The 19,571-nt window shown below is 32.1% G+C and overlaps 1 protein-coding gene across 1 annotated transcript; it reads left to right on the top strand.

Annotated features, from left to right (window-relative positions):
- The first annotated feature begins 7,205 nt into the window (after positions 1–7,205).
- On the top strand, positions 7,206–18,361 carry LOC139492696 (organic cation transporter protein-like). The gene is made up of 10 exons (XM_071280848.1): positions 7,206–7,561; positions 9,661–9,844; positions 10,793–10,896; positions 12,446–12,600; positions 13,857–14,025; positions 14,948–15,172; positions 15,766–15,992; positions 16,587–16,768; positions 17,403–17,554; positions 18,283–18,361. The coding sequence occupies exons 1-10, from the start codon at positions 7,407–7,409 to the stop codon at positions 18,350–18,352; spliced, it is 1,623 nt and encodes a 540-aa protein (XP_071136949.1). The 5' UTR covers positions 7,206–7,406; the 3' UTR covers positions 18,353–18,361.
- The last annotated feature ends 1,210 nt before the right edge of the window (positions 18,362–19,571 follow it).

Genomic DNA, 19,571 nt, shown 5'->3' with positions numbered 1-19,571 from the left:
TTTGTAAGTTTCTAATGCCATGGTTCTCATGCGTCGGATTTTTAGAGTTGTTAATTTAGATTGTTCAAGTAGTTGTTCATATGATTTATTGCAGTCATTGTAGATGAATCTGAGCGCTCGTTCTCGCAGTTTTTTTGGTGTTGCGCTCGCTGCAAAAATGCCATGTTAATGGACAGTAACTTAAGTTTGACATGATGAAAGAATGGTAAATTGTCATTTTTGCCTGTTTGTTCAAGTGTGATCCAATCATTTTCAGAACATTTAACTGCCTGTCTGCTTTTTCGCATACATTAGATATGTGTTGGTTAAAGTCAAGCTTAAAATCAATGGTTACTCCAAGTAGTTTGACTTCATCATCGCATTTGATGTTGTTTCCATTTAAGTGAAAGACTATGTTGTTTTGTGTGTGTTATTACCAATTGCTAAGGCTTGAAAATTTTCTGGATTAGCCTGCATTTTATTTTGTGAGAACCATGAGATTAGTGAACTTCATCCAAGGGTTTAATAACTGATGCCAAAGAAGATCCAAATTTTGAAAGGGTATTATCATCTGCATAATTATATAAGTCACAGTTTTTTTATAAAGAGAAAAATATCGTTTATAAAAATTTTAAATAAAACTGGGCCTAGTAAAGACCCTGTGGTACACCTTTCAAAATATTTATAAAGCCAAACCAGTACAAAGTTGAAGAGCATTGAGGATCCAAAATTTCAAAAAGTTGTGCCAAATACGGCTAAGGTAATCCATGCCTGGGATAAGAAAATCCTTCGTTTTTGAAAATTTCAAGGTTTTATAAACAGGAAATTTATAAAAATGACCACATTATTGATATTCATGTCAATAACTTTGATACTCCAAATCGATCTATCGACCTCATGTGTGCATCTGATACTTGTGAATTTAGGGGGACTTTAGCTGGAATTTGTTGTGGACTTTAGATATATTGTGGACTTTAACGGTGCCATTCACTGTCACTAGAATTAAGTTTTAGAATGAAATTCAAAACAGTGTGGCTGTGGCCATTGATTGACACATTAAATTCATCAATTGACTGGGACAATTTACGTGAACGTTTGTCTGTAACGACCACTGTTAACGACGTACCTACGATAGACATTTAAACTGTGGGGTCACCAAAAGTTTCTTAACGCCTTTAATTATAAAATAATTCGAAAAATTAATCAGGAATAACCTTTATGTTTTGATTTATATAATTGGTATAAATCAAACATCGTGTTATTTCTGATTAATTTTTTGAATTACTTTATTAAGGTGTTGAAAACCTTTGGTGACCCCATAGTTTAAGTGTCTTTAAAAAGTACATAGTGAGCAGTGGTCGTTACATACAAACGTTCACCTAATTTGTCCCAGTCATTCGATGAATTTAATGTGTCAATCAATGGCCACAGCCACACTGTTTTGAATTTCATTCTATGTAAATAAAGGCTATCAGGAGCGTTACATTTCTTTTTAATTTGGTCATTGACTGGGTATGAGTAAAACAACAGAAGATGCCCCAAGAGGAATAAGATAGAACATGTCATCAACATTAGAAGATCTTGATTTTGCTGATGACCTAGTTTTTTTTTGGCACATACCCGCCACCATTTACAAGAGAAGACAAACCGCCTTAATACTTTTGCCAGATAGAATAAAGCCAGAAATATATTCAGATCATTAAACAATGTATGGAAAGCACGCGGACCAAACTAAAACTGGTGTACAGATTAGAATGTTGGAGGATGACAGAAGTCGATCTAAACAAATTGTCAGTTTTCTATATCAAAAGCTTACGAAGAATCATGCGCATTTTCTGGCCAAACAAAATATCCAATGAAGACCTTCTCAGACAGCGTCATCAAGATAGCATGGGTACAAAGTAATGAGAAGGCGTTGGAAATGGATTGGTCATGTGATTAGAAGCACGTAAACAGAGCAATACATTGGACTCCAGAAGGAAGGCGTAAGCGAGGAAGATCAAACACACATGGAGACGTACTGAAGAAGGAGAACTGAAGACCATGAATAACACATGGGGAACAGTAGAAAAGACGACCAAAGACAGACAATAGCTTAACACATACGTGTAACTTATTAGCAATATTTCAGAATAAAAAAGTATTATGTTTCCTAATTTTCCGGAAAGTGTCAGCTTTAGTATCATTTACTGGCGTTATTTTGTAAAGTTGCGTTAAGGCACAAACATGAAGTTTCGTTTGTCAGAAACAAGTCATAGGAAAACATCATCAGTATACGATGGATTTACTTTCCGAATCGACAGAACACTGAAATCAGGAGGGTATTTCATGGTGATGCATCATAAATGCACATGTATGTCAGCAAATTCTCTATTTCCTCTTAGTTCTTGAGCATCACTACAATCGGCAGAATCTATGCGTACTACAAGCAGCCCGGGATCATTCAATGCAAATTTATGCAGCACATTTTTGTACTAATAATACGTTTGTGTTTTGTGCTTTCTTACAACATAACGTTTTGACATGACGATGTTAAATCAAAAATTCATATCTTAAGAGGTTTTTATATTTGTATCCAGGACAAAGTTCCTGTGCATTATAAAACATATGTCTCCTGCTCGGAATTAATAGTTGATAATAATAAATAAGTATAATCTACCTGCATTGACCTGAGTTTACCTATGAAATAATGCGCGCAAATGTAACCAAAAGCTGCGCGCAAATGTAACCAAAAGCTGCGCGCAAATGTAATGTTAATGTATCATATGTTTTTTTTTCACTATCACACCCAAATAATATGATCCCAAGAGCTCTCTACTCGAGGGATAAAGTTGGTTGAGGGTTAATTCACAAGAACTTGTCTCTGAATTTGTGTTTTTTAAGTGCCTGTGTGTTGATATGGGATGTTTTTTGAGAAAAAAACACGAACATATTCACTTTTATTATACATTTACCTAAAGTGCAACTAATATGTTATTTTTTGGAGACATGACGTAACTATCCTGGTTCTCGGTACTGTAAAACGTGATGTATTGATATATATGTAACATATTGAATATTGCGATCCGGAACTAGTTTATGACGTAACACACATTATGGGGTATGATAATGCCTTTGTAACCGTGACCTATCGACGATTGACATTGATTGTATTACACATACAATTTACTTGACTCTTGTATGTACTATACTTAGTATATATGATAAATCATGATATCATATTCTTCTCTTGCTTATCGTTTGTATGCCAACTATCTGTTATATGTATGCCGCATCTGTAAGCAAACTTCGTATATGATATCCCTAACCGTGTTAATAACCTATTTATACATTTTTGCCTCTCATTTCTAATTTCTTGTGACACTGACTAATAGCGTTTTGTCTAAAGCATGAAGTTTTTCCCGCGATGTTGATTGGTTTTTTCTCCCTATTCCCCTCTTATCTCTCAAGTTATCCTAGTTCACTGTTCTAAAGTACACCAACATTTTTTTTTTACTCTAGTAGAGTACGCTTAAGGATAATATACAGACAGAGAAAGGTAGGATTTTTGTTTATTTATTTAATTTTTGGTAAGACATTATAAAATATAAGTACACACATCAATATTTTCGATTGTTTGATGGAATATTTTCAACAACCATTCTAGATTGAGAGTGGCGGTTCCTAAGATTTTACATAAGGGTTGCCCACTGGCTGCCTTAGACAGGGGCCTGCTCCAGTCATACCTCAGTGATTTGATCCCTATACCCGGTAATCAACCATTTTTCCACAAATGGGGGTGGGGGGGAGGGGCACCCTGTCCCTCCGAAATCCGTCTCTGATTGATAGATAAATCAGTAAAATGAGAGGTAGAATGATGAAAATGGTAAAATTGTTCAAATATCTACACTTCATAGAAAGAAGAGTACGGAAAGTAAGATATATACATGAGGATTGAAATGTAAGTAACTTTTGGACCTTAATATTTGTATTCATATGCATTGAACGAAAAATTGGCAGTATCCGCGGTTTTGAATAACGGTGTATAACATAAGAACACGTATTGTCTTAATACAGAACCTGTTTTTTTTTCTTTTTGGAGTTCTAAATCACACATTTTTTAAAAAGAAGGGTCTAAACATATATGGTTGGTAGAAACCCAGAATACCGTATGTTGTTTAAAAAATAAACCTGTAGTTTTATCGTTTATTTTCTATGGGAACGTTTTAATATAGGTAATTAAACCGTTTTCGATATCAAATTATAATTTAGTATACTAGTAACTATAGTTGCACTCCAACTAACGAACTAAGTTGTAGCGTACACATCACTACCAATTAATTATGTTATTAATAACATTATGATAATTGTCAGTATATATATTAATACGGATGGCAACTGAATAGAACCTGATTTGCCGTCAAAGTTATGTGGACATCTTTGTTATGATAATATCTTACTAACATAATATATACTAGAACACACCCGTGATATCACGGGTCCGTGACTGAATTAAAGTATACAACTATGCGCAAGCCTTATTTTAGTATTAGTATTGTCATCTGATAAAGTCATGCCGATTATAAGATACACAGTTTTTCTCTGCTTTCAAGTCTTTCTGTTTGAACCCGTCGAACTGAAACAATAATATTAATTATTTGGAAAACAAAAGGTCCTGGAATGGAGTATTTTTTAATCAACAGCATTGTCCTATATAAGTTATAAATAAAGTTGAATTCTTTGCTTCGCTGTTTTACGTCATGCTCACTAACAAATTGAAAACTGTACCTATACGCCTTATTTTTAGTCCAGATTTTTAGTATTCGTATTGTTATCTTAGAAAGTCTTACTGATTAAAATACTACAATAGGTAACAATTTGACAATTTAATAGTGTCAACCCTGTGGTTATGCCCGTGTATATAGCATATTAATCCTGAATACAACGTTTGGTGGTGCGCCTGTCAGATGCGGAACGTACAGATAAGGTAATAGGTAACAGGTGAATATATATATATATACTATTGGTATCGGTAGCGGACTCGACCCGGAACTTCTTAATTATTGGCAATATTAATTACGTGGAAAACAAAAGGGCCTGGAGTGGTGTAATTTTTAATCTACACCTTTGTACTATATTAGTTATATATAAAGTTGAATTCTGTGATTCGTCGTTTTTACGTGATGACAGCTGACAAATTGGACCTCGTAATTTTAGTATTATAGATGTAAGGTTAGTTAGGATTTCGAGGGTTATGTATTTTCTTCAGGTGATAAAGTTGGTCTACTGGTGAACTTGTTAATAAGATTACGATTCCTTCACCTGTCTGAGACAGAAATGTTTACAATACCGTTCAAATATTCAGCCCTTTGAAAGTACCCAATTTTGATGATTTTCCGATTTTTCATCATTTTTAACGTATATTTGGGCTATTATCATGAAAAAAATCATAATTCCACAATTAAACTTTTTATCATACTTTCAATAAAGATGAAGGGGACCAATCTGAATAAATTTGAACTAAAATAACTTTAGGTAGGTGTTAATATAAGAAAGTAAACTGTTTTTATCATATTTTGATGCTTTTTTTGTGTCAATGTGAAATTTTAAAATTGTTTGTATATACATTGAACGACAAATATATGTGACGTATAAAAATTTCTGACATCAGACACGCGAATCAATGAATGTGTTTGTAGAGAAGTTTTTGTGTTCTGTTAAATTGTTCCTTTTAAAATTGTTACACGATGATGACTGCTTTACCCATATTTTGACTATTTTATTTATTATGTCTGTTTAGTTCACGCATCATTGTAAATATAACAGAATTTGATGAGACTGTCATCAAATTGAGAAATTAAGATTGTGTACATTCTTTAATGATTGAAAGGGGCAGACATCTTAATATTCCTAGAGAGGAAAGATACTGTCCTTTCTGTAAAAATGGGCAAATTGAGGATGAACAACATTTCTTATTAAAATGTAATAGATTTACCTTAAAGCGAGAAATATTAGAAAATAAAATAAATGTTATATTTCAAATACAGCGTAACATTATCGTTGATGAAAAAATATCTCTATTGGTTAATAATAGCTCAGCATTATTACTTAGACCGTCTTGCTCTTTCATATCAGAATGTCTAAATATAAGAAAAAGTGAACTTATATGATACATCAATATGTTACTTTTCATTATATATATATCATGATATGTTATCATGGAACCTTTCATTTTACCATGTCAATTATTATATTATATGTAATGCCATAGGTCTTAACCATTTATTGTTTAATGAGTTTGTGCCAATAAAAATATTTGTATTTGTATATTTGCATTTGTCTTTTAAAATTAGTAGTACTTAGTATCTAAACTACTTTTATAGTAATTGCATGGGCAAAGCAACTAATATTTTAAAGGCACATAAAAAATCTAAGTAAAATGAAGTGGTTTAGCCCATTAGAGAAATGAAATAATTTTAGAACATATGATCTATTTATGAAGTAATCTATGTCGAAATCGCTATCATGACTGGTCAGTAGTCAAGTAATATTTTCACAATAATGGCAATACGCCACCTCCCGCTCGCAGCTATATACATTTCCTCTGTGTATCTAACATACAAAGAGAAGCGCGGTCATCGCAACCTGAAAGTCTTGCATAAGTGTTTATCTTATCATACACAGATGGTATTCGATAAACACAATGCCGAATGACTTCATGTTTGAAGTGTTGATAAAACATTAAGGTTTCACTAAAGTCAAAATATAGGACACTTCATAAATATCTAAACTTTGCCTGTATTTTTCATTTTAGGTTGAAAATACAGGCAAAGTTTAGATGTTTATGAAGTGTCCTATATTTTGACTTTAGTGGAACCCTATCTACTATGACAGTTTAAAAGTACATTTGAATTCTTCCACATTATTTTTCGTTTTCCAGAAATTTTGTCTTGTATGTATAATTTATTATTAAACCGTTTAACTTACTTTGCTTTTGACTTTTTATGCATTTATAACTTGTTTTATGACCATTGAAGTAAATTTGAAGGATCCTTAAAACTTGATATTTGTACTATAAAGTTGATTAAAGAACTTAATGTGTACATTTTAATAGCCTTTTCAAATTTATAAAAATGAAAATATCCAATATCTAGATGCAGGTCATTATACTAAAGTTATCTCTGCATTTCCTGTGAGACTATTTGATAGTATTGACCAAACTCTTATAGTCAAAGATAAGATAAACAGGTCAAAATCCTTGAGTATACATCTTCAGACAGTCTTATTATACAATATGTAAAGAAGGAAAATTTTCCATTTTTAATGAAGGTTTGTGTCATGCGCCATAACTTCAAATCTGGATCTGTAATAAAGGAGCTGGATTACACGTGCGAACTTCTTCCAAAGAAAGATTTCACCAAAACAATTTGATATCACAGGAGAACAAAATGAAACAAAAGTTGAAGTTTGACGATGTCATTGAACTGCTTGGTGGTTTTGGGATGTACCAGAAACGTTTATATTTACTAGTAGTGATACCAGCAATGTGGTGTGCCATCATGACAATCATAACAGTGTTTACAGTTGGAGAACAGGATCATAGGTATATATATTTTTTAACTGTATGCAAACAAGTTCATACCGAGTATGATTTATGCCATTTTTTCTTTAGACGAACTTGTTTGTTGGTATAATACTCTTTTTTTACTGCATGTAGACGAGCAGTTTTAATGGTATACAGCTTTTTTTTTTTTATAGTTGGCAAACATGATTGTTTTTACTGTAAAGGCGAATGTGATCATGGGTATACTAGATTCGTATGCACTGTTATTTTGTTCTTTAGATGTACATGGTTTGGCCTGTATTAGACAACTTCCTTTGAAATACACATACTTTATCAAACCCTCAATTCTGTCAAGGGATTACCACCTTGAAGCACTTTGCATAAGAGCGTCAAACAGGTTATACAAAAAAGTTGACATTATAATGTTTATGAAAGAATTTGTTCGTTCGACTGATCGAGACAGATTGAGCGAAAGATGTTTATTTATATGTACCTAATAAGACTTGTCACAGTAAATTCAGAAACTTTGAATTACTTGTGTAAGCGTAGTGAAGGACGGAAATAGAAAACATGAACGTTGGGTTCGAGAAATAAGTTATCAATGTAACTTTTAAGTTATTTTCATAACATTTCAAATGTATGGCTTTTTATAAATTCAAACAACATTGGTTTTGGCTATTTCTTTTCAGTTTTAATTTTAACATGGAAGACATCAAATAAAAATCAACTAACCGTACACTTTCATATTAAGACCCAAGTTGAAGAAAATATCAATCTTTCCTTAATTGGCGTTTTTTATTCTTAATTCATGTAAAACAGAAATGATTGATTGTAAATTATGTATAATTATTATTCGTCCCAGCAACACTAACAGATGTGAATTAAAATTATCATTTGACACTATTACGTAATGGAGACGCATGTATTTTTGCCTTTTAAAGTATATCAAACATTCTTTTTAGAAATGTGCAAAAATATCTAGCTGAAATTATTAATCATAACAATATTTAACAGTAGTATAGCAATTTCCTAGCTTGTGGAAAAAAGCGGCATAACTCAATAATAACTTGGTACAATATGAAAAAGATGATTGGATCATTCTCTCAAAATTAAATGAAAATTTAGGGTTGAATAATAACTTACTTGCCGCTGACTATAAAGAAAGTTTTGATAAACCATCATGTGCGAGTTGTAAAAATATTTTAAAAACTCTAACCCTATCCATCCTCATAAATGTGAAGGGCGTTTACAAAATAGATAACAAAGGACCAACAGTATACACAATAAAGAATAAAAAAAATATGCCACAAAAAAAACCCAAACATTAGAGAATAATGGTGATCAAAATATAAAGAATAGAATATAATAGACAAAAATAATCAAAGAATAGAGAATAAATGATAAACGGATACAGAAATGAAGATTAACCATCCAGACCCTCATAATTTCTTCAAAAATGCTAAACATGTTTTGATGTTTTCTACAAATATCGAACTCTGAAATGCTTTAAAATGTTAAAACCAATGGAATATTTCAAAATGAAGCTAATATTTTAGCCTTTTATATTTTTACGTTTCAGCATCTTGTGAAGTTTTCTATCTATAGGTTTACGAAACGTGTTCATTCTTGTAATTAGACATATAATACAAAAAAGTAGATGTGGTATGATTGCCAATGATAAGATAACTCTCCACAAGAGACCAAATGACACAGAGATTAACAACTTTAAGTCACCGAAAGTTTATTTTCAAAATCTTAAATTAGTGTTGAATATCTGTTTAGTACTTTAAGAATATCTCAAGTATTTCACTTAAGCATGTATATCAAAATATTTACTGACTTTACTAACTATCAGACTACCTCATTTCTAAGAAAGCATATCAATACTAAAGACTTTTAACTGATTCGGAAGGAGTATCAATGTTAACAATGTCTTCGTAGAATACAGACAAATCGTCTAGAATAACACATAAGCAAGTCTTAATCCTCCATAGTGAAAGTCTTGCACATAAAGACAGCATCAAAATAAAAATTGCCATAATTCTATCATAGATGTAATACCCATATGTCAGATTCTTTATACTTTGCATCTTACATTTGTAAGGTTAATTACACTCTATATTTTCCCTTTTCATCAGATGCAAAATTCCAGGCTTGGCAAACGATTCTTATAAGCATCATGATGTATACACCAACAATTCTGCACCAAAGCTATTCGATGAGGAATGTTCAATAGTTGTAAACATTACAGGAAATGTCACAAAGAAATGTGACAGTTGGGTATACGACACATCTGTCTTCACGTCTACATTAGTATCAGAAGTGGGTATTATAACACAATAAATATAAAGATAAGAAGATGTGGTATGATTGCCAATGAGACAACTCTTCACATGAGATCAAATGACACAGAAATCAACAGTTATAGGTCACCGTACGGTCTTACACAAATCCAGTATTGAAGAATTTCAAATTTGGAAAATAGTTGCCAAAATTTATTGTGGGTAGCTAGCCAAAAATACATAAATATGCTGGACAGCACATTATTAGCTACCAATATCCAACTCCCTAAACCTATGACAGACAAAAACACAACGACTAACAAAACAGAACAACACACGATCTGGATAACCTGACTTGGTACAGACACATCACATGGTAAGGGAAAACATTGAGTACACACAAGCACCCATATCTGGCCTGTATATCGCAAAGTTAACACACAATAATTACATGACATGTATGTTTCTTATAATACGTTATTTTGAGTGGCTTACAGCAATCTCGCGCCACTAGGAAATGAAGGTTCATTTCAAATAAATGTTTTATTCATGATGACACGAACTTCCACAATAAAGTGCACAAGCAGTTAAAAGAAAAACTTGATAGAAGTCGTGTTTTAATGTAATTGTGCAAATTGAATGCAGGAATCGACATATTGTGGATCCATGAATGTGCACAGTTTTTATGTATATAACAATAGTTTTTAAAGCCAACTTGTTCAGTAATCATTAACTAAGAAAGACATTATATGAAATGGAAGTTTAGTTTCTGTAAAATTGACACAGACATTGTGTATACATCCAGACACTTTATCGTTGAACTAAAACACAAACTAGTAAACCGTCAAATTAATTAAATGTAGCTACCAACAGAACAAACACGAACTGAACAACATTGTCAAACTTAATATCAAATAAAAAAGATATCCTAGTGCTAACAATTTAAGTGAAGCAAATATATCAATTTAATGATTTATATGCTTCACAGTTCGATCTTGTATGTGACAGAAAAATACTCCAGTCGCATGCTAGCATGGGGATATTTGCTGGAGCATTAGTAGGATCTGCTCTATTTGGTACTATTGGCGACATGTGAGTATACATTTTTTAACAGGAACACATTACCTGAACATGAGTTTGAATGTGTAATGCCATGTACGAATGACTTTATTTACCACACAAACATATTCTTTTTTCTTTCTTTGTTTTGAATTAAACCAACATTTACAACAATATCTTCTAAAACTGAGTATTTTATGGATTTTTCGAATCAGTCAGACCCCTAATCGTTGTAAACTCGAAAGTTACAATAATAAAGCAAAGTGATGTATATATGCAAACTGTTTAATGTGTCAAACGTGAACTTATAAAGTTTTCTTCGACATGAGATTCTAAATGAGTTAACAATCCAAACTTTGTTAATTGGGTTTCATTATCACATCCTTCAGCACTAGAAATTAAAGAAGCAACATACACGGCTTCCTCTGATTTATACCTCGAATTTGACTTCAGCGGCCATCTCAGTACCAGAATCAATGACTAACAAGATTTATATTTGAAAATATAAATTTCACCACCTTAGTAGCAATAAACCAACTTTACATGCATATGAGATATACATTTCCCAACTTATTCGGTATTCAAGAGCTTGCAGTTGCTTCTCCATTGTATTCAGATTTTGTTAAACGTCACCAGTGTCTGAGCAGAAAGTTGATGAACCAGTTGTATGCCAAAGAACGTTTCGTTCTTTTTCTAAAAAAAAGTTCATCGGAAGATACCAAATACTTGTTGATAAACATTCCGTATTACATCAAATTTACAAATAATACTCGATGGTCTTGAAGTATATTTAATTCTAGGTACTGACTTTGTTTATCGTCTTACAAACGTTCTATTGTATTCTTTTATTTGTCTTTGAAATTAATCACTTTTACTGTTTAGCCATTTTTTGGGTACTATCCAATTGACGTGGCTCGGTACTTATACATCCCGTCATAGTATTTTTACCGGTACATTTTTGTATCCTTGTCTTTCGCGTTTTGCTAATGTGCATTGTCTATATGCCTTTATGTTTATCTGTGTTGACTTATTTACTCGTTTTTTATAGTAATTAAGATTGTAACACAATATAGACGGCTGTACCCCTATATTTGATAATTTTACCTATTATTTCTGGGTTTTTTTTGTTCACACATCGTTGTCAATATATTAGTTATGGAATTGTATGCAACTGTCAATCATGTGAAAAGTTAATCTTGCTTTAAAACCAGGTTCAATCCACCATTTTCAACATAAGAAAATGCCTGTACCAAGTCAGGAATATGGCAGTTGTTATCTATTCGTTTGATCTGTTTGAGCTTTTGATTTTGCCATTTGCCTATTGACTTTACGTTTACAATTTTCCTCGGAGCTCGGTATTTAAAAAAAAAAAAAAAAGGATTTTTTTACAGGTTTACACACATGACGTATGAACCTCACATTTAAAATTAAATAAGATGTTAGAGACATATTGCGATTGTCATGTTTACACACTTGATGCGATTCATTTAAAAAAAAAACATCAGCAGTCAACAGTTTTAATGTCTTTTTAACATTGAGTCCCCTCTTCTTAAAAACAAATGTGCTTAATTTTTTTTTGTAGATTTGGTAGAAAAATAGCAACCTGTTTGTCTTTGATGTTTATGTTTGGAGCACATCTTGGAACAGTTTTTATACCAAATTACTTCTCTTTTATAATTATGAGATTTATTAGCGGCATTGGTAATATCGGCTATTGGAACAGTGCAGTAATTCTAAGTTAGTGAATTAAATTTACATGTCTTGTGACAAAAATATAAGGTCTCTGATGAAGAATGAATGAATGATATATCAATTGATTTTTTTATTGATTATTTCAAAAATAGTTTTTCTTAAATATGATGCTGTAGACTTTAGACATTTTAGATGTATACTTATTTTGTACCTACTTCTTTCTTTCATCACGATCAATACCTTCGTTAGAAAAAAAACATTGACTTTTATTAAGGTGTTTTATGTATATAAAGTGCAAATCGTACGGATGGCTGATTAACGTCCAGTTTATGTTAATGCGATATGAAACTGCTTAGTACTCAAACGACACGCTGAGCCAGATTTTTAACGTGCTAGTTTACAAGATAACAGTCTACAGGATAATATTTTACCCTACCCTGACAAATTATTCTGACTCCAAGTCAGTGCTCTGTGTTCTTCCCGCTTAATGCCGCTTGTTAACGGAGAAATCAGCAATACCATAGGGAAATAATAAGCCGAGAAATGTCAATCCATAGGACAATCATAATAACGAGTCTATCAGATATCGATCCACCAAGTAGAAAAAATATACTATTATCATGTCGTAAGGTTGAATTGCATTGAATATTTTGTGTGCATTTCTCTGTTCTGTATGCTCTTCCATTATCAGTATGGTAGTCCTGTCATGTAATGTTGTCATTTTAGCGTTATGTTTAACATTGACATAAAACCAGGAGGTTTGGCTAGGCACAAAACCAGGCTCAACCCACCATTTTTTTTTAATGTCCTGTACCAAGTCAGGAAACTGTTATCTTATAATTCGTTTATGTGTGTTGCATTGTCGTTTTGGTTTTTTGCTGCACTTGAGTGTTTTTGTTGTTTTGTTGTTTTCTCTTATATTTGATGTGTTTCCCCTCAGTTTTAGTTTGTAACCCGGATTCTTTTGTCTCAATAGATCTGTGACGCTTGAACAGCGGTTTACTACTGTTGCCTTTATTTATACTGTCAATCAAAACATATCAAATTTAAATTTCTGGTCCGGGTTTTGTTTTACTTTTGGCCCTTTTGCTTTATAACCGTTTTATATTCATATTATTTTTGCCTCGGCATCATTGAAGCTATATTACTAAATGTCAAAATACGCATCTGGTGCAGTAAAACTAGTATTGTTTTTATTATTAACTTTAGAATGTTTGTTAACGGACGCAGCGCTGTTCTAAATACAGCACAAATCTATATTAGTCATTACTTTTAATACTCTGTATATTTTTCTGTTATAGGTATGGAAATGGCCAGTCCAAAGAAACGGGTATGGACAGGAATGTTAATAGAGGTGGCATGGGCTACTGGAGAATACCTTACCGTATTTGTTGCATACTTTGTACGGCAATGGAGGCATTTACAACTCGTGTTTGCTGCACCAATTGGACTATTTCTGATATACTGGAAGCAAGTATGAACGGGGTATCAGTATAGAAGGGAGGTCTGGTTAAATGTATAATAGATCCAAGTCAAATTTTAACATTGCAGTTTACTGGTAATGTGTTTCTCACCGTCAGCAAATAATAAATAAGCAATTTATTTAGGCTAGATTTTGTTTGCATATTTAGTTTCACGATGTACAGGGCAATAGTAATCAGAGGTATCAGGCTTATAAGTTTGATACGTCAGACGCGCGTTTCGTCTACATCGCTCAGATCAAAATAGTTAAAAAAACCAAACAAGTATAAAGTTGAAGAGCATTGATGACCCAAAACTCCAAAAAGTTGTACCAAATACGGCTAAGGTAATCTATGCCTGGGATAAGAACTTCCTTAGTATTATCATATATTGAATTGCAATGTTTACTTCGAAAAAAATTCAGTTTTTAATTTTTGTTGTTGTCGAACTATTGTTTCGTTGAGGTGTCTTTTGTCATATTAAGTTTATTAACGAATGGAAATATCAGTTACCAGTAGTGTTATCAAATCAAAGTAACAGCTAGCTAATTTGTTTCTCCATTGCATTTTAATTTAATTTCGGGATGAACTGCTATCAATATTGAAAAGAAGAAAGCTAGATGATTCCTCTTTACAATTTACGTACTTTATTTGTGTCGGTAATCACGAACAAGTTTTCTTGGTGTTTTTGGGGGTAAAAAAAATTGCTGATTTTTTGTGTAATGTCTGTCTAGATAGGACTTATCTTTTCACATTTAAACCTGGAAATGTATTAAAAAAACACAGAAACTGTTTGCAAAAAGAGCCAAGTAAATGTATAGCAGCCGTTCTGAATCGTTCATTTTCAATTGTGTCAATAACTGCTCGCCTCATAAATACGTTATGTCATTATGTTTCCACTTTTAATATATTTATCGTATTTTTTAAATCAGAATACTAGATGAATCCCCTCGATGGCTGGTGAACAAAGGTAGAAAAGAAGAAGCAGGAAAAATTTTAACACATATAGCAAAAGTAAATAAAACAGAAAAACTACCAGAAGATATCGAAGTTTGTGAAGATGATCAGCCTATAAAAGGATCTTTTTTAGTTACTATCAGACAAGTTCTGAGGTCGAGGGTCATGGTTATTCGAACTTTGATTATGTTGTTTAATTGGTAAGCAAAATAGTTTTTTTCTTTTTTTTGTGTTATTTTTACCGAAGAAAAAATAATTGCCTAAAAGCGCAACTGGTGCAGAAAAAAATGTTCCGTTATAATGTTATAGTAAATGACTTATGTACAAATATATTAAAGCAACGGTTCTTTAAAATTTCTGTTTCTTGGTATACAAATCTTCATACTCTATTGGCATCGATAGCGATATGTATAAACAACAAAATAAGTTTTCCGACAAACTTGTATAGATGATCCAGCAAGCATACATGAGTTATAGTCCAAACACCTTTAAATTTGTATTTCTTTTTTCAATTGTTCAAATTCCAAAAATTTGGAACTACACTTATTTTCACAGATATCGATATGAACGGAAGTTCCGTAGTTATTTTGTTCATAAAAATGAAATGAATCTTAAAAATCGATTTTATACGAATGACCAAATGCATTGTAAAGAAAAAAGAAAGAAAAAACAATTCAGTGATTGACTAGTACATGTTAAGATATTTTTGTTAGCTAGGTTCTATGTTAAACGAGTCTGATGAATTCATGAGGAAACATATTATTGTTTGTATCAAATCAATTGTTTATTACAGGATAACAGTTAATGCTGGATATTATGGACTTACATTAAACAGTGGTAAAATTGGTGGCGACATCTTTGTTAATTTTACTGTATCAGTTACCATGGAGATTATAGCTTATATCCTGTGTATTGTATTTCTAGACAGGATTGGACGACGGACACTTCATTGTTCATGTATGATTATTGGTGGAATATCTTGTCTCTGTTCAATTTTTCCAGTGATTTTTGGAAACGAGAGTAAGTAAATATAAATGTTATTGTAATATCACAATTTTACCATTTTACCAACTAACATTTGATGATATAGCACATCGACAAAGCCTCGCCAATTAGATTTTCAATATACACTGTATATTTCATGGTAGTCATTGTAGAAATTTTAGAGATTTGGTTAAAAGAAAATCTGTCTTTAGAATACAAATAAATAAATCAGTTAAGTGTATCAGAGGAACGCTCGAATTATGATAATACTATTTAGACACAAGCAGCAATTATATGCATTAGCATGAAACATCGTCATTAATATAGTCCAAGTGAAAAGTAAATCATCTCTAGCTACTTTTATAAATCACACCGAGCAGCAAGCTTTAAAGGGTTCAAAAAATTACCAGTGTTAAACCATTCAAACGGGATAACCAACGGTCTTATCTATATAAAAAACGAGAAAAGTGAAACCCTTATGAACCACATCAACAAACGACAACTACTGAACATCAGATTCCTGACTTAGGGCAGGTGTTTTTTTTATTTGAAGGTTTAAAGTTTCTTTAAACGTTTACTTTTACCAAATTCTCTTATATTCAAATTAAAAACACGTCTCTTTGATTTCAGCACATCAATGGATAATAATAACATTATCCATGATTGGAAAGTTGGGTATATCAGCAGCTTTTGCCGATATTTATTTTCTAAGTGCAGAACTATTCCCAACATCAATACGTAGCTTTATATTAGGACTATCTTGCATATTTGGAAGATGTGGCTCCCTTGCATCTCCATATATTGCTGATCTGGTAAGATACATATGTATTGGAACTGTGGGTTGGAAGGATATGGATGTGTTTTTATTATTTACATCTCATATATAGTGTTAGACGTAATGCCTTAATGTCTTATATTGACTGGAACTAATACCTTATCTATATATATGGACGAAGATTTTGCAGCAATATATTGTCTACATTTTTTACACTTTAAAAGTCGAAGATATTTCAATATTTCATTATCACCAGCATCATCTCTTGTTACATTCATTTGAAAAATCGTATCGTTTGGATTCAGGTAGGTTCATGCGTTAAACAAAGAATTTTTAACGCATATCATGCATTTTATAAGAGACCGACATAGGTTTTACAAAACTGCTCATGGAAATTTTCTGTATGACTACATTCATTATTGTGTACAAGTATAGTCAAATGTGTTGTCTAAATGCGCTTATTTTGGTAAGCTTTTTTCAAGAGCCTAAATATTACAGCCATTCTTATCCGTGTGCCACTATAAACTAAAGTAACACCTTCTAAATTTCGTACGTCCGAGGTCTAAGCGCTTCTTTTGATCTGCTCTGATTGTTATTAGTTATTGCTTTCATAACAAAAATGTCAACCAATCAGTCCGCTCCATAATAACTACTTTTTGTATATATCTTAGGGTTTGTTGATAGAGAGTTCTTTTGGTAAAGCATTACCACTACTTGTCTTTGGATCTATGATGCTCGGCAGTGGATTCATGGCTTTAACACTGCCTGAAACAATGAATAAGAAAATGCCTGAGACGATAGAAGATGCTTTAGCATTAAAAAGGTATAGTATTTTAATATGATGTTCTTATTTGTAATTTTTTATGCTCTCAAGTAAAATGTCATATAAAGCCTCATTTCAATTTCTTTTTCCTGGCGTCTCGAAATTTTTTCGTACAAAAAAGAATATTATGATTTGTTTTCAAACTGAAATGATTTATTATAGTTTTGTCTCAAAATTACCCAGAGTTTCTTTTGCGTTAGATGTTAGATAACTTCACGAAGGAGTAATATTTCTGAAAAGCATTTTAGAATTTAAGAATTATATCTAACATATTAAGAGGCAATCAAAAACAATAAGTTGAAGACATACATAACTATTAAAAATAACTAGTTTGAGCAACTCAAGTCCTGCAAAAGCCAATATGTAAACACAGCTATTCAGAACGGCTATTAAAGCAGATCGTCGCCATAGGAGAATCTAATTTCATTAAAAAAAAAGATTAACGTTCTTAATGATGGTTGTCTGTTGCTGTATAATCTTGTTTTGTTCATAAACTAAGCCTTTGGTTTTTTTGTCATTTTATAGATTTTTTTTGTTCTTTTGCTACAATCACTCAATGGAAAAAAGATTTGAAACTTCTTGTGAAAAACAAAAGTTGTGTATAATGTTGTGCTAAATATTTCCACAATTGCAAGAAGATAAGATAAATAAAAGTTTAAGTGTCACATATTGATCCATAATCAAAATTACAAAACAACATCATAATAAAACCATTTTTTCTTTTGCAGAAATAAAAGTTTTGACCGAAACAATCCTGAAGTATGTATGGAACTTACAAAGGAACATCTGTTAGCATAAAATATAAAATCAAAATATCAGTGCAAAGGACAGTTCGCAGTAAAAAGTACAAACAGTCTGAGCCTTTTTCGGAAGAAAGTTCTAGTAATCACCATAAAGCGGTTGGTTACATATATACCAATGTGTTCTGTTTCCAATGTATGATGTATTGACATAAATAATCTCAACGAATCAATGCATATACTTGGTGGCAATACAACCGGTAACAGTTTATATAATTGAATATTTTATATTGTTGTACAAGACATGATTTGTTTTGTGCGAAACTGGAAATTCATTATTTCTGCAGTTTTTATGGACTTTTTTTTTAATTTACCCTGGAGTTTGATATTTTTGTGAATACTTTTTTGTATGTGTATATTGCTTGTAAGAATCAAAATTGTATTTTGAATTTCTCTTTATCGTTAAATTTCAACATTGTTAGGATGAACTATAGCTTTATAATCTATTGGCATTTATTAGGATTATGTGTGTGTACTTGCATGAATGAAACCCATCTAGTTCCGATCCGTCCATGTGAACCATATATATAGTACCTAGTACAAACTACCATCTATACTTTTATAACATGACATAAACGAATTATAAAAATGTTGCTTATTATGTGTCATGTTGGAAATTATTCTCGTGGCTATAGCACATTTAATGTTTTATACAATAGAGTATTCATTCATCTCATTTTTAGCTCACCTGGCCCGAAGGGCCAAGTGAGCTTTTCCCATCACTTTGCGTCCGTCGTCCGTCGTCCGTCGGCGTTCGTCGTCGTCGTCCGTCGTCGTCGTCCTACGTCGTTAACTTTTACAAAAATCTTCTCCTCTGAAACTACTGGGCCAAATTAATCCAAACTTGGCCACAATCATCATTGGAGTATCTAGTGTAAAAAATGTGTCCGATAACCCGGCCAACTAGCCAAGATGGCCGCCATGGCTAAAAATAGAACATAGGGGTAAAATGCAGTTTTTGGCTTATAACTCAAAAACTAAAGCATTTAGAGCAAATCTGAAAATTGGGTAAAATTGTTTATCAGGTCAAGATCTATCTGCCCTGAAATTTTCAGATGAATCGGACAACCCGTTGATGGGTTGCTGCCCCTGAATTGGTAATTTTAAGGAAATTTTACTGTTTTTGGTTATTATCTTGAATATTATAATAGATAGAGATAAACTGTAAACAGCAATAATGTTCAGCAAAGTAAGATCTACAAATAAGTCAACATGAC

This window comes from Mytilus edulis, chromosome 10 (genome assembly GCF_963676685.1).
Source record: "Mytilus edulis chromosome 10, xbMytEdul2.2, whole genome shotgun sequence".
Classification (NCBI taxonomy): domain Eukaryota; kingdom Metazoa; phylum Mollusca; class Bivalvia; order Mytilida; family Mytilidae; genus Mytilus; species Mytilus edulis.
This window is presented reverse-complemented; position numbering and strand designations above follow the sequence as displayed.

Bases quoted from the DNA above. Each gene is read 5' to 3' on its own strand.
- LOC139492696 (XM_071280848.1), top strand. From the start codon at position 7,407: ATGAAACAAAAGTTGAAGTTTGACGATGTCATTGAACTGCTTGGTGGT. The intron at 7,562-9,660 runs GTATATATATTT...CCTTTTCATCAG, and splicing joins GTTGGAGAACAGGATCATAG to ATGCAAAATTCCAGGCTTGG. The intron at 10,897-12,445 runs GTGAGTATACAT...TTTTTTTTGTAG, and splicing joins TTTGGTACTATTGGCGACAT to ATTTGGTAGAAAAATAGCAA.